Consider the following 16387-nt stretch of genomic DNA (forward strand, 5'->3'; position numbering starts at 1 on the left):
GAAGTCGTGCTTGGAGACAGGGTGGACAGAGGGTAAAAATGATAGACCTGGTACCCATGAGAATTTTAGCTTCCATATAGTGCTCAACAGGTCAGCTAGACTAGATGAAAGTAAATGAGCACATTTTATTTGTGGGGTCAGCATTGCTTTTCCCCGCAGATATGGGCATCATGGTATCCAGAACTTTCCTGGTAGTAGCTAGGGCCCACATTGATTTGGTAGACAGGAGCACCTCTGATTTACCCTCTCAGATGTAAACACCCAATTGAACTCCTGGTCCCAGATAGTAGCTTTTAAAGCTGGAAAGGAGAGGGGTGTTTGTTTCTGGCATATTCTCCAGGACCCCTTCATCTCAGTTAGTATATACTAGGGTGTAAATACAGAAGGCTCATTTACAGTGGCACCATTTCTGCCCCTGGGCCCTTTGCTATTCCCCCAATCTCGGGTGAGCAGCTGGTGTCGTCCCCCTAGTTGCCTATCCCAATGAGTGTCTCTACCAAACCGAGTGTTTATTTGGTCCTGAAGACGTGCTGGCCCCTTCCCTTGTGTGTGTCATTCCAGTTCTCCCAACAGTCTTGCAAGGTAGACTACTTGCAAGATTATGTCCTGTACTCGTCCACTCAGTAATACTAAGTGGCTTATGTGGGTCAGGCACCATGCCAGGGGTACCCCGCAGACTACAAACATGGTCCCTGCTCTCAGGGGACTTGCAGTCAAGCAGGGCAGATGGATGTGAATCAAATGGTCCTGCCACTGCAGGTATAATGGGCATTGCCTAGAGGCAAGGGAGGACTTCCTGGCATGTGACGGAGAAATCCCACCTAGGGCTAGGAAGTGAGGGAAGGCTTCCCCAAAGAAGTGCTGCTTGAGCTGAGCTGTGAAGGGTGACAAGGAGGTAACCAGGCTAAGGGAGGATGGTGCCGGGAGGTGTGGAGAGGGGCTCCTGGCTGAGTGGGAAGCCTCTAGGCTAAGGTCGTGCGTTTCTTCCTTGTGGACAGCAGAGTCTACTCTGGCTAGCTTAGGCAAATCGGGGTTTCTAATAAGGGAGTGGAAAGCCTACCAGATCTTTGGAAGGGCTGAAGATTCCGACTCTGTTCTGAGCATGCAGGAACAATTCCTCAAACTGCACAGCAGGACTGGATGGCTGGACGGCTGAGGGAGCTTTGCCTCTCTCACCGTCAGGAAGCTGCAGACCTGGGCAGTTGCTGCCATAGCTTTTAGCTGCAGCTCCACGCTGAGTCTGACCCAGGCCCGCCAAGTGAATGCTTTGTTCCCTGCCTGTTTGACCACGTGACTTGTTTTGAATTAGCCTTCCATGGGCGTGTTTAGTGGAACCTAAGTCCCATCTGTAATTCTAACAGCAAAGGTATTTGGATAATGTACTTTTACCTAGCCAGCGTCTGCAGTGCATAGCTTTGCTAAGAGGAGATGGTGTGGGCATTGAGTGAGCCAGTCCACCATGTACACAGCCCACCGAGGAGACACAGTCCAAGACCTGGAAGAAAGAAGGCCAGTGTGGCCAGAGCCTGGAGTGGGAGGGAGATGAGGCTGGTGGGTAGGCGGAGCCCTGTGAGCCATGCCACTATCTTTTAGGTGGGGAGCTGACGGTTCAGAAATTAAGTGGCCCACGTCTCATGGTGAATAAGTGACCATCCCAGATTTGAGCCCAAGTCTTTCTTCCTCCAGAATCTGCACTCTTTTTGCACCTCCAATCTGTAGCCTCATTGTCTAAAGCAGTCCTTGAATTGAGCCCTAGATCTTGGGACATCTGTTTCCCATCTGACCTCAGACTGCCTTGAGTATTAAGGGAGGACATAGTGGAGGAGGTAGGTGTCCTTGACCTAACTGGCAAGGATTGGGCTGGGCACGTTAATGCACTGGTACTGAAGTCCGCAGCCTTGTCAAAGTGTCCTCCTACTGCTGATTTTTCACTTTCTGCTGGCCTTCTCCAGAGAGCAAAATCCCAAGGAAAAATGGCCTTCTGGAGCAGCAGATCTTGGCTCCTGATGGAAGAATTGGAGACCGTGATTATTCATAAGCATTTCTTAGGTTAATCAAAAATAGTGTTAGTGCCACATACTAAAATCACAGTGAAATAAATGATTGAATACCTGTATTGTATGGCTATCTACAGGATTCTTTCCTGATGTGAAAACATGCCAGATGCTTATAGGCATGTCAGAAATAAGACGGTGCTCTCTCTGTATAATTAATAGCTTATGGGCCAAAATCTACAACTAAACTAGATAATGGGAGGGACATGTAAGTATAGGATATTCATATCCCATGCTCAGATCCTCAGTCTGCAGAATTGCTGCATTGATTTTTGGCATTGCAGGGAGCGTGTTCCTTTATTTTATTTTTTTCCTCATGGTGAGTATACTCTTTAATTCCCATCACCTATTTCACTCACACCTATACCCACCTTCTCTCTGGTAACCATCAGTTAGTTCTCTATAGTTAAGACTCTGTTTCTTGGTTTGTCTTTATTTTTGTTTTCCTTTGCTTGTTTGTTTTGTTTCTTAAATTCCACATGTGAGCACGCCTGGGTGGCTCTGTTGGTCAAGTGTACAACTCTTGGTTTTAGCTCAGGTCATGATCTCACAGTTCATGGGTTCGAGACCTGTATCGGGCTCTACGCTGTGTGGAGCCTGCTTGGGATTCTCTCTGTCCCTCCCCCGCTTGCACTCTCTTAAAATAAATAAACGTTAAAAAAAATCTAGAAATTCCACATATGAGTGAGATTACATGGTATTTGTTTTTCTCTGACTGACTTAATTTGTTTTTCATTATACTCTTTAGCTCTATCCATGTTGTTGTAAATGGCAAGATTTCATTCCTTTAAAAATTTTCTTTTACGTTTATTCATTTTTGAGAGAGTGCAAGCAGGAGAGGGGCAGAGAGAGAGAGGAAGGCAGAGAATCTGAAGCAGGCTCCAGGCTCTCAGCTGTCAGCAGAGAGCCCAGTGCAGGGCTTGAACCCACAAACCATGAGATCATGACCTGAGCCGAAGTTGGATGCTTAACTGACTGAGCCGCACAGGTGCCCCTCATTCCTTTTTATGGCTGAGCAGTATTCCATTGTTTGCATACACACATATGTACACACACACACACACACACACACACACACACACAACACGTCTTTTCCCATTCACGTATCGACGGACACTCAGGCTGCTTTGATAATTTGGCTATTATCAGTAACACTGCGATAAACATAGGGATGCATGTATCATTTTGAATTAGTGTTTTTGTATTTTGGGGGGTAAATACCCAGTAGTGTGATTTCTTGGTTGTAGGGTAGTTCTATTTTTAATTTTTTTGAGGAACCTCCATACTGTTTTCCACAGTGACTGTGCTAGTTTGCATTCTCACCAACAGTGCAGGAGGGTTCCTTTTTTCTCCACATCCTCTCCAACTCTTGTTTTTTGTCTTCTTGATTTTAGTCATTCTGACAGGTGTGAGGTGATATCTCATTGTAGTTTTGATTTGTATTTCCCAGATGATGAGTGATGTTGAGCATCTTATCATGTGTCTGTTGGCCATCTGGATGTCTTCTTTGGAGAAATGTCTTTTCTATTCATGTCTTCTGCCCATTTTTTAATTGGGTTATTTGTTCTTTGGGTTTTGAGTTGTAGAAGTTCTTTATATATTTTGAACATTAACCCCTCATTGGATATATCATTTGCAAATATTTTCTCCCATTCTGTAGGTTGCCTTTTGGTTTTGTTGATGGTTTCCTTTGCTGTGCAGAAACTTTTTATTTTGATGTAGTTATGGTAGTTTACTTTTGCTTTTATTTCCCTTGCCTCAGGAGACCTGTCTAGAAAAATACTACTGTGGCTGCTGTCAGAGAAGTTACTGCCTGTGTTCTGTTCTAGGATTTTTGTGGTTTCAGGTCTCACGTTTTAAGTCTTGAATCCATTTTGAGTTTGTTTTTGTGTATGGTGAAAGAAAATGGTTGAGTTTCATTCTTTTGCATGTAGCTGTCCGGTTTTTTCAACACCATTTGTTGAGGAGACTGTCTTTTTCCCATTGTATATTCTTTCCTCCTTTGTAAAAGACTAATTGACCATCTAATTATGGGTTTATTTCTGGATTTTCTATTCTATTCCATTGATCATTTGTCTATGTTTATGTTATTACCATACTGTTTTACTTATTCCTGCTTTGTAATATAACTTGAAGTCTGGAATTATGATACCTCCAGTTTTCTTTTTCAAGATTGCTTTGACTAGTCAGGGTCTTTGTGGCTCCATACAAATTTTAGGATTGTTTTTTTGTAGCTCTGCAGAAAATGCTGTTGGCATTTCGATAGGGATTGCATTAAATCTGTAGGTTGCTTTGGGTAGTATAGACATTTTAGCAGTATTTGTTCTTCCCATGAACATGGAATATTTTTCCATTTCTTTGCATCATCTTGAATTTCTTTTGTCAGTGTTTTATAGTTTTCAGAGTAGTGAGGTTGATTTTTAAAATGTTTATTATTTTTGAGAGAGAGTGAGTACTAGTGGGGGAGGGGCAGAGAGAGAGGGAGACAGGATCTGAAGCAGGCTCCACACTGACAGCAGGGAGCCCGATGTGGGGCTTGAACTCATGAACTGTGAGATCTTGACCTGAACTGAGGTTGTATGCTCAACCGACCGAGCCACCCAGCGCCCCCCGTAAGGGTGTTTCTTAAAAGGAAATGGTAATGTTACAGGATAGATGGATAAGACAGGGAGAGCCATAGGGCTTGCTGATTAAGAAAGAGTACAGACAACTCTGCTCATGTTCTGGCTTTACCATTTTAATATATATGTGTGATCTTGGTAAGTCACTTCCCTTCCCTAATCCTCAGTTTCCTGTTCTGCAATATGGAAATAACAGAATCCACTTCACAGGGTTTTGTGAAGATGAAAACAGGTCACATGTATTGGATGCTTATAATGCCTGGCACCTAATTAGCAAAGCACTATGTCTATGGTGATTACTTTTAAAATTTAGTTTATCTTAATAAGCAGCAACTCTGTGTTGCTCATTAGATTCAGATTCCTACACTTTAGCAATCAACCTCCTAAGCTGTTGAAATTAGATCCCTGAGCAAGTTTTGCATCTTTATGGATTTATTTCCATGAAGAAACTGATAAGGTTAAATTGCTCTGTTAGGATTTAATTTTAACTAACGTCTCCATAGGCAGAACCAGAAGTTATTTATTGCAACTTCCTGTGAATCTATAACTATCTCAAAAGAAAAAGAAAAAAAGAGAATTTTTTCCTTCTCATTTCATAGGTCAGGAAGAGGGCCCAGCCTTTACACTGTTAGGCGACATTATTTGGTAAATGCATATAAAGTTCGGCTCTCAACATCATAGGAGAGAGAGCTCAGGTTAACCTTTCTGTCTCTGGATTGGAATTGACCATTTGTCCAGTTACTTGTTCACTCATTGAATAGACATTTATTGAGCATAGGTACTTTTCTAGGTGCTGGTGATATAGCGGTGATCAGAATAGACCAATTTTCCCACCCTCATCGACCTTTTATTATAGTGAGAGCGGGGTGGGAGACAGAATATAAATAGGATTGTAGGGTATCATACAGGGGAACCGGTTGAATGTTCGAAACAAAATTGTTGAGTTCCATCTCCTTTACTTTGTTCCTCATTTAATAGTTTTCCCACGGCTTTACCCTACCTCTCTCTTCTTTTTACTCTGTACATCTTCCCTGGGAGCCTCCTTCAAACCCACAAAAGATAAATTCCTATTAACCAGACATAGAAAGATGGCTGCATCCACACTCTTGCTGTCCCTATAGGTCATCTGCGGGGACAAGTTATAAAGTTGTGTGGGCTCAGAATTGTCTCCTGTCTTTAGGTGGTCAGATTACAAAACAAAGCCTCATCCTTCCATTGTCACTGCAGGAATGGCTGTGCCACTGAGATGGGGCAGGCCTGCCTTTTCTCTGGGCCTTGCTTGAAGGATAGTTCGACTAACAGCTGCCATGCAAATATGCCCCACATTTTAATGATTTCAGTGCGTCGGTGTATTTCTCACTCCTCTAACAGATTGGTAGGCAGCTCTCTTCCCCATGGTGATTCAGGCCGCAGTGCTCCTTCTGTCCTTTCGCTGTGCCATCCCCCATGCAGCGGCCCTTGTGGACTAGCATAGAGTGCCACAGGGTGCTAACCGTATGTGGAAATGGCGCAGGTCACTGGTGCTCACATTGCATTGGCTAGAACTCAGTCATGTGGCTGCAGCTCACTGCAGGGGGTGTGGTAGAACATGTCATTGTGGGGTGGGCAACCACAGCCACTCACTGATACTTCTGTACCAGGCCTCGTGTGGTGTAAATGATCGGAGGACAGCTGCCATGATCCCACCTATCAGCGTGGCTGTCATTTGCCTCTATGACTCTTCTTTTGCCTCAGCCCCGTGGCTGATCAGTGGCCGTGATCTTTCCTTAGGCAGATCAGTATTCACTCGGGCTATCGTCTGGTCTCACCAGCCTGTTAACCATTGTTTCTCGTTAGGGGTGATTGAGTGATTGAGTCTTCTCACATCTTTGCTCATGAAATCGTGTTTTGATCAGTGGTTGCACTATGGCCATCTTCTTTCCAAAATATTGTCAGTAGGTGAGGTGTTCTCACATATTCACTGTGGGCTTTGTATGAGCTTTTGCTACTCCAGATGGTTTGTTTACCGAGGTACCAGAAGGACACTGGCATGAGATCATTGCATCCTCAGGTGAAAAATGGCTGGACTCTTGGGCAGCACTTACAGGATGCCTCCAGGGTGAGATTATATTCTAAACAGAAATGTTCTGTGGTTGAAACAATATACACGCCCTTTGTAAATTCTCCCTGTAATGCCTCCTTGCAATTCATGTTATTCAACTGTGCTTGATTTTTAAGATACTTCAGGGGTAAATGTCACCTTTTGGGATTTTATTAATAGTATTACTTTTTAATGAGTCTTTTGAAGTCTCTTTCATTATAAACAGCCTGTTTTCCCCGGAGATAATAACTTGTAGTGCCAAATATTTGCATTTCACTTGAAACGAAACTAAGGGTTTGAATGTTTTAAATACAAGCAAATCTAATTCTCCTGTGTCTAGAGAAACTGCATAATGGACCATATGTATGTGGCTTAAGCAGACAGATGTGGAAGGTTTCTCTCTCCTTTTCTTTTTTCTTTTTTCTTTTTTTTTTAAATTTTTTTTTTCAACGTTTATTTACTTTTGGGACAGAGAGAGACAGAGCATGAACGGGGGAGGGGCAGAGAGAGAGGGAGACACAGAATCGGAAACAGGCTCCAGGCTCCGAGCCATCAGCCCAGAGCCTGACGCGGCGCTCGAACTCCCGGACCGCGAGATCGTGACCTGGCTGAAGTCGGACGCTTAACCGACTGCGCCACCCAGGCGCCCCTCCTTTTATTTTTTCTTAAAAACGCTGGCAGAGCTCAAAATTGGCATCAACTCGCAAATATCTCCACCCGGCCAACAGAACCGCTGGAGTTGAACTGGGAGAGGCCTCCTAGGGTGCGTGCATGAGTGGAGCTTTGCCTGGTTCTGGCTTCTGCTTGGGAGCCGAGCCTCCTTAGCTTATCCACCCCCATTTCTCCATTCTTCCAGCCTTTGCAGTTCGACATTCTCTCTTAGGTGGCTGACTTCTCAGACCTTTGTCAAGTTGTGCCCACTGTTTCACTTGACTTGTGGGTTTGTTTGGAGATGTTGCGTGCAGATATCTGGGTCCTGCAGCAAGATGGCCCTCGAGCCGCTGACAGAGGGGTCCTTAGCTGCCATCTCACTGCTGGAGTGGGCCTTCCTCTGGTCATGGCCGTATGGCTTTTTCCTCCCTGACTCCTCTCATCCTCTCTCTAACTCTGGCCCATCTTGACCTCTGGCCAGGGTTGCTCATGTGGCCTTAACTTGTCTTCCTGCCTTTAGTGTTTCCCCTTCCATTCTCCTCACTGAAGTGATCTTTCTGTAACTGATATCTGATTATTTCATTGTCCTGTTTAATTCTTATCTGTGGCTTCCTATTGCCTTCTAGATACAGTAGGTACCTCTCAACCTGGGCCTTCATGATCTGGGCCTTGCTTGCTGTCTGGAGCACCTTGAGGCAACTCCACTAACATCCGCTTTGTACCAGCAATCTTTTCTCTCTACATGTAGCCCACTGAGCTAATTTCAGAAGATGGCCATCTTCTCTCATTTTTTGGAGTTTTGACAAATGCTATTCCTTTTGTGTTTGTCTTGCCCTGCTTGTTCTATGGCCTGGCTTCTCAAACTTGAGTGTGCTTCATATCATCTAGAGGGCTTGTTACACCACAGATTCCTGGGTCCTACTCTGGAACTTTATGATTCACCAGATGTAGGGTAGAGCCCAAGGTTCTCTGTTTCTAGTAAGTCCTCAGGTGATGTTGATGTGGGTGGTCTGGAGACTGTACTTTGAGTAGAAAAGTTCTAGACTACCCTTCACTGTTTTTGAGATTGCCTGTTTGTCTTTCTCCCTGGTTAAACTCTAGCCTTTCTTGAAAAAAAAGAATCTGTTGGCCCAACAGGGTAGCCAGAATCTCTAGTGTCTGAAATATACTTAATGATCAGCAGGTATCTGTTGAATGAATGAATGAGTAGATCACCTCCTGCAGCAAAGTTCAAATCATTTTGCTTCTTGTACATCAGCTTTCTTTTAGACTGTTTCAGCCTAAGAATATGTGGAATGTCATCTACCCCTTCCATATACCTTCACCTGTCCCTGAAACACTCACTTAATGGATATGGAACGTGAGAACTCCCCGTAGAGATCAGAGACCATGGACGAACTACAGGAAGATAGACATGGACTTCTTTTGATAGATCTGAAACTTTAAGTATGAAATAGACTCCTAGGTTTTCTTTCATTAAGCACAGCACAGAGTAGTATTTCTGCACCTCTTTTAATATAAGACATACACCTGAACTTACTAGAGTGCATCAGTCAGTGGATCTCACACTGCTCTTTGGTATCTGTGATGTACCTGCTAATGACTGTACATAGAATAAAGGAGTACATGATACGGTTGTGGTCCTCCAGGTTGAAACCTGAGTGATGATATTCAAGAGCACTTGAAATGTTCACACTGTGTGGCACTTACAAGAATTCATACTTTTAAAGATGGCTAATTACTTGGTTTATTAAATCAGTTAAAACCATGCAGTGGGAAGCAAGGGGAAAGAGAATGGGGGTAGGTGAACACATTTAGTGCAAGCCAGGAGGAGGGCCACACTGTGTTCTGCACGGGTTATACAGTGTTCATATGCCCTCTCTCTTTGTTGTGAGGCCTTCTTGGTTTGAGGGAGCAGGAACTCTCCTTGCCAGCTTAAGTTTTCTTGAAATGGAGGAGGGTTGGAGTGCTCACGAATCTAAGAAATGAGAGACAGGGAGTGGCCCACTGGTCCAGAGGAGTGGGAGTTCTTGGTTATTTGTGCTTGTTTTGCCATTAACAGGACTTGCCCTAGTCTCCTTGAGTTTTCTTCACTATCCGCTTATCTTTTGGCTACCAACCACCATCCTCCCCTCCTTTTCTTTTTCGTTCTTCTCTACCTCACGGGTTCTGCTTCTGCTGGTTCTGGCTGTCACTGTGCCTCATGGCCTCTCTGTATCTGCTCAGGGTCTGCTTTCTGTGCTTGTTGATCTTCGTATTTCTTATCCACACCCCCAGTAATGAGCATACGGCTGAAGTTTTCCTTGCTAGAGTAGAGCTTTCTATGCAACAGCATCCCAGAGGCCAGAAACTGTGTGCCCACCCCTGCTTCCTTGGACTCAGTTGGGCAAGAGCAGGTGTGAGCTGGGTGTCATGGTACACACATAACCGCCAGGCCCGCCTTTGTGTCAGAGCTGGGGGATGGGCAGTGCCGTCTGCAGTAGCTGTGGGCCTGGCAGGTACATTGGCGGGCCCTTGGGGGCACTGGGACTTGAGTAATAGGCTCAGAGGCTGGGGATAATAGGCTGAGATCAGAGAAAGGATGGGCTGGGAAGAAGGTACACATCTGACCTACGAAGAGTGAGCAGATGCCTGCTGAGAGTGAGCAAGGAGGAGGAGGAATTGTAAGGACCCTGAAGGCTGCGTGGAGGAGGTACATTTTTTAAATTAGGCAACAAGTCGTCTCTGTATGCTTTTGAGCAGAGGAATCATCACTTCTCCTGTCTGTTCCTGCTTCCTGCTGGCAGAATAGACTTGACACCTGCTAAGAGGCTACTGATGCCAGTCAGGAGTGAGATAATGTGGGAGAGGAAATAGAGTGAGCAGGTGGTCCTGGGATTGGAGAAAGAACAAACGTGGGCTCACATAACAACAACTGGATACGGCAGCTTCAGTTCCAGGCGGAAAGGAGTGTATGGTAGGGAAATAGTAGCTTCTGTGTCAGAATCAAGGAATGCAGCGGCCAACACCCAGCACAGAGATTTCTGTGCCTTCCTTTGCAGGGTGGCAGTGGGTAGAGCTCTCCAACCGTGTCCTGCCGGGTTCATGAACCATCTCTGTCCACTTAATTGTTCACTCGTAAACATCTGTTCTTGTGTCAGGTCCGTGCCCAGCTTTTTAGATAGATACCTTTACTCCAGCTGTTTCTTTCAGTGCTACCCAGAAGGGCAGCATTCCCGGGAGCTCTACACATTGTAATTTGGCCAGGAACCCAATCCGTTGCATGCCAATGCCCTCTACCTTGGGTTTTGCCCCTGGAACCTGGTCATATGGGCATGTTCAGAAAGTGCTAGTGTGGAGCACTTGAATTTGGTGGGAGTGTTTTGGAAAATTGTGTGGTCCACTGGGTGCTTAGACTGAATTGTGGCCTTTCTTGCTTTATTTGTATTATTACCGGGATGTTAGGGGTTTCTGAAAACAATTTGGAAGCAGCCCAATTTAGAAAAGTCCTGATACGGAGTAGGCTGATTTTGAACAATAGATAAAGTGGAGGGCAGTTACTTGCTGACTGCAGTAATGCATTGATGCTGATGGAAAATAACGAAGGATATGCGCTCATCCCTTGAGTTCTTTGAGTCTTCATTCCTTCATCTGGCAAAAGGATAATAATACCTGCTATGTCTACCTTTGAGAGGTTTTGAGATGCTCAGATGAGATAGGTGTGTATAGTCCTTGGTAAATTCGAAAGCATTCTATGAATTTAAGGTATTAACTAATGATCAGTGGCTTCGGGGGGCATTTAAAAATGGTTTGATTTACATTTAGTGGAAATTTACCTGTTAAATGAAAACTTTAAAGATGACATCTCAAGGTTATATCACAGCTCAACATTTTATAATCTCATTTCCTCTCTGAGAGGCCCCAGAGGAGAGGAGAGCTGGGTGTCCCTGGGAAGAATTACTTGCTGGGGTGGGGGGTGTGTATGTTGGGGTGGGAGGAAGGGTGCAGAGATGGTTGGATGTCTTTTCTAGGGATAGTGAGTAGAATGCTCTCCTAATGTTTAATTTCTTGATAGTGTGTTCAGAAGCAGGCGGCTTTATTAGCAGTAATATCTCTTCTTTCCTAGTCTGCTTTTGTCCTTAAGGCTCACGTTGCTTGTGTTCACCTCTTGGTTCCATGGAGGTGGCCCTTGGCAAGTAGCTCCTTAGCCTTAGGGTGGATGGGAGGGATGGAACCACTTGTGCTTCTTTCCTCATTGCCTCTTATAGTCTTGTGTTCTCCTGAACTACTTTTCCGGTTGTCTGTATCCTTAAATCCTCAAATTTGCCTTGCATGCCCCCTAGTGGCAGGTCGGATGCACCCCTGGTTGTGTCATCCTGTTTGCTGTGGTCAGGAGCGGTTGTTCTCTACCTAGATCCGTTTCGGAGCATTATTCCCAGTTCACAAATGCAGAACGAGAGGTTCTGTGATCCTCACTTGCCACTCGAGTAGGACCTGCGGAGGTGGCATTGGAATTGGAACTTTGGATTCCCAGATTTATACACCGGGAATGCCTCAGAAAAAAGATGACGTGGTTATAGCTTTTGTAGATTTTTAAAAATGGTTTAAAAGGAATCTAGATTATTTTGCTGTCTACTCAGCTAATCTGAAATGGTAAAAATGTGGTGAATATTTGAAGGTAAGAATGATCATCCTTTTGGGGCACCTGGGTGGCTCGTCGGTTAAGCGTCAGACTTCATTCGGTTCAGGTCATGATCTCACAGCTCGTGGGTTCGAACCCCACATCGGGCTCTGTGCTGACAGCTCAGAGCCTGGAGCCTGCTTCAGATCCTGTGTCTCCCTCTCTCTCTGCCCCTCCCCCACTCACACTCTGTCTCTCGCTGTCAAAAAATAAATAAAACATTAAAAAAATTGAAAAGAAAAGAATGATCGTCCTTTTTACTCTCTCTTCATCACATTGGAAAAACTTTTGTCCCTCACCAAGTACTCAGTATTTCATGCTCAGTCCTGTTAACAACTTTGAGGTATACAAAGAAACGTATAAAGCATGCTGTCTGCCCCTCAGAAGTTTATGTTCTCATTACGTCCTAGTTACAAGGTGTTTATTCTCTTGAGGAAAAAATAAGTATAATGCGTAACTTTTACTGACGTTTAATATTTCTACTTCATCTCGCTAAAGACAAATTCTCTGAGCATTTGCATATTTATTTTTTATAAAGTCCTTTTCCATGGAGAGAGAACCGCAGGATAACAACAGTAATTACCCAGATGAACCCTGGAGGATAACAGAAGAACAGCGCGAGTACTATGTCAATCAGTTCCGATCCCTTCAGCCTGACCCGAGCTCCTTCATTTCAGGTAATGGAGTCTGATGGGTGAAGACCTGGGTCCCAGATCATTGTCTCACACACGTAACAGTACACATCTTGAGAAAGAGTCCACACAAAACGAATGTGACAGCCTTTTGTGATTCCAGTTTGTTTTCCTCTAAGATTGAATTTCTTATCAACTATAAGCCATGCAGAAAAATACTTGGCAATGACATTTAGAAAATTACATTTCTGTTTCGAAGAGGTTAAATGGAATTTGGGGGAACCTGGTCTAGACCTGTGCCTTATTAGCTGGGGCACTTCTTGAAATGATAGACTGTGGCACCAAGGTGACACCTTTAATTGCTTCTTCATATTAGAGCCAAGATGTAGCATGGCCTTCTAAAGAGTTAGCGTCACAAGTCTCTTCATGTCATGTACGCTTTAGAAGTCCAAATTCATGCTTGTTTCCTTTGGCTCAAGTCTTTTACCTCGGGATTTTCTGAGAGAAATTAAAATACAGGAGGAAAATTGGCCAGCAGTTTTATGTCCACATGTCTGTTCTTCTGGGTTGTCTTCAAAATATGTATTCCCATTGATTTCTCCTGTAAAATTCAAACTGAGACAAATTGGTTTAATTCCTGTGTGCCTATGTTTTACTGGGCTGAAGACTAAACAAACAGTGAAATAGTAGAGCCTGGAAGAAAAATTCATAAAACTTTTTTTTTATAGTTCAATTTTGAAGAATAACAGTATGCCCTCCATAATTGTAACCTGACATACTGAATGTGGACTAAGACTAATTTTCTCTCGAGAAATAAGGTGTGTAATTGAAATATACTTGTACAAATTCAGACACCATTTCTGATTGGTTGGTAAAAGCTTTATTGAAAGCACAATATTGTAGATAGAGCAAATTAATGTTGACAACATGGCTTAAAAAAAAATAAGCAGAAACCCACATTGACCATTTGCTGACCTTACCCGCTGCTTAAGTGACTTTCTTCACAATATATGCAAATAATTAGACAAATACAGACGGTAGCTCTTAGGAGTGTTTTTATTTTCTTTTAACCTTTTTATTTTGCAGGATTTCAAGTACGGATACAGCTAGAGTGGCTAGTATAATGAATCCCTATGTACCTATTACACAGCACCAGTGATTTTGTTTTGTCTATATATACTCTGTCAGCGCAGATGAGTTTGAAGCCATTACCAGATCGTTTCATTTGAAAATGTTTCAGGATGTATCTTGAATGATAAGAAAGACCTCTTTTAAAAACATAACTGCAATTCATGGGCACACATTAAAAAAAATGCGAAACATGTTTCCTTAATGTCCCCAAGTCTTTGTTTCCCTGGTTGTCTCACCAGTGCCTTAAAAATAGTTGAATTTGTTCGAGGTCAGAGGGGTTCATATATTGCAGCTAGGTGATGCCTCTTTTAAAAATCAACCCTATTGAGATTAGCATACCATAAAATTCACTCCTGTAAAGTGTACAGTTCAGTGGTTTTAGTGTTTACAGAATATATTCACAATCTAAATTTAGAACGCTTTCATTACCTCCCAACAAACCACCTGCTTATTAGCAATAATTCCCCACTCCTTCTCTCCCTCCCAGCCCTCCATAATGACTAAACTACTTTTTCTCTCTCTAGTTTTGGCTATTTTGGGCTTTTCCTATAAATGAAATCGTATAATGTGTGGTCTTTTGTGTGTGGCTTCTTTCACTTAGCATAATATTTTTAAGGTTTATCCGGGTTGTACTGTGTGCTAGAACTTCATTGAACTTCACTGCTGTTTATGGCTGAATAATTTCCACTGTGTAGATATACTACATTTTATTTATTCATCAGTTGACGGGCATTTGATTTGGGTTGTTTCCACTTCTTGGCGATTAAGAATAATGCTGCTGTGAACATTCGTGTGCACTTTTTTGGTGTGTGCATGTATGTTTTGATTTCTGTTAAATGTATAGCCTGGGGTGGAATTGCTGGACCATATGGTAACTTTGTGTTTAATCATCGGAAGACCAGTCAGACTGTGTTGCACGGTGCCTGCATCGTTTTGCGTTGCCACCAGCAGCATGTGAGGGTTCCGGTTACTCCACATCTTCACAGACACTTATTGTTTGTCTTTTGATTACAGCCATCCTAGTCATACCAGATGGGCTGAGACTCCAAGAGGGAGGGCCTCAGGCCCCTTGCCATGAGGGTCTCTTGGCTTTGGGCGAGAAAGAGTTCAGGAGCAGGCTGTTTAGAGAAAGAGATACAAATTTATTAAGTATAGAAGTAAGAAAGGAGCTACTTCACAGACAAAATAGCTGTCTCTTCTCTCAGGTGAGGAAGAGGACCCCCCCCCCCCCCCGCTCCGCCTTTGCATCTAAGAAAGTGTTTTATGTGTTTTAAAATTAGTTGACTATATAAGAAGGGGCTTACTCTTTAGCTTTGGGTTTATCATTTACACTGAGTGGTTAGTTTTTCCATTGTCTTACAGTTGTGAAATTACCCACAGGGAGCAATTTTAGGAATGTCTGGCCTTTGTGGCTTTTACTGCCAGAGGGAGTAGGGTCTTATGCTCTCCCACGAGTCAGATCTTGTGACTCTCTTTATTACCTGCTGACTTTTAGGTTAAGGGTCAGCCTAAAACCACAATGGCTTTGCTTTGGTCAACTTGTCTTCCTCCCTCCTGTCTCACTAGTGGATGTGAAGTAGTATCTCTTTGTGGTTATGATTAGTATTTCCCAGATGAATAGTGACATTGAACATCTTTTCATGTTCTTATTGGCCCTTTGTAGATCTTGTTTGGGGGAAATGTCTATTCACATCCTTTGCCATTTTAAATAAATACTGAACGGTAAGAGTTCCTCCATATAGGTATACCTCGGAAATATTGAGGGTTTGGTTCCAGACCACTGCCGTAAAGTGGATGTTGCAGTAAAGCAAGTCAAATAAATTTTTTGGTTTCCCAGTGCATATAAAAGTTATATGTACGCTATACTGTAGTCTGTTAAGTGTGCAATAGCATGTTATCTAAAAAAAACCAATATACATATTTTAATTAAAAATAATTTATTGCTGTAATATGCTAACCATCTTGTGAGCTTTCTGTGAGTTGTAATCACTGATCACGGATCACCATAACAAATATAATAATGCAAAAATTTGAAATATTGCAAGAATTACCAAAATGTGATAGAGACCCGAAGCGAGCAAAGGCTTTTGGAAAAATGGTACCAATAGACTTGCTCAACACAAGGATGCCACAAACCTTCAATTTGTAAAAAATGTAGTATTTGCCAAGTGCAGTAAAATGAAGCATAATAAAATGGGGTATGCCTGTATTCTCAATACATGTTCCTTATCAGACTTGATTTGGAAATATTTTTTCCCAATCAATGGCTTGGCTTTTTATTTTCCTAGTGGTGTCTTTTGAAGCACATACGTTTTTAATTCTTTGATGTCCAGCTTATCTATTTTTTGTTGTTGTTGATTGTGCTTTTGGTGCCATAACTAAGAGATCGTTGCCTAATCCAAGGTCATGAAAATTTATATTTCTTCTAAGAAGGTGTATTGTTAGAGTTTTATCTCATATTAGAGAGTTTATATATCTCTGTTATATTAGAGTTTTATCTCTTATCTTTAGGTCTTTGATCCATTTTGAGTTAGTTTTTGTGTTTTTGTGTATGATAT

At 42.9% G+C, this 16387-nt stretch overlaps 1 protein-coding gene across 7 annotated transcripts in view; it reads left to right on the top strand.

Annotated features, from left to right (window-relative positions):
• Positions 1–16387, top strand: part of REPS2 (RALBP1 associated Eps domain containing 2) — a 234510-nt gene that overhangs the window by 86929 nt on the left and 131194 nt on the right. For all 7 annotated transcript variants that reach the window (XM_040468333.1, XM_040468327.1, XM_040468330.1 and 4 more), the window contains exon 6: positions 12605–12743. In XM_040468333.1, the coding sequence (XP_040324267.1) occupies positions 12605–12743 (139 nt within the window). The remainder of the gene's footprint in view (positions 1–12604; positions 12744–16387) is intronic.

The sequence above is a fragment of the Herpailurus yagouaroundi genome, unplaced genomic scaffold (genome assembly GCF_014898765.1).
Source record: "Herpailurus yagouaroundi ecotype Mexico unplaced genomic scaffold, PumYag 67690, whole genome shotgun sequence".
NCBI classification, from domain to species: Eukaryota; Metazoa; Chordata; class Mammalia; order Carnivora; family Felidae; genus Herpailurus; species Herpailurus yagouaroundi.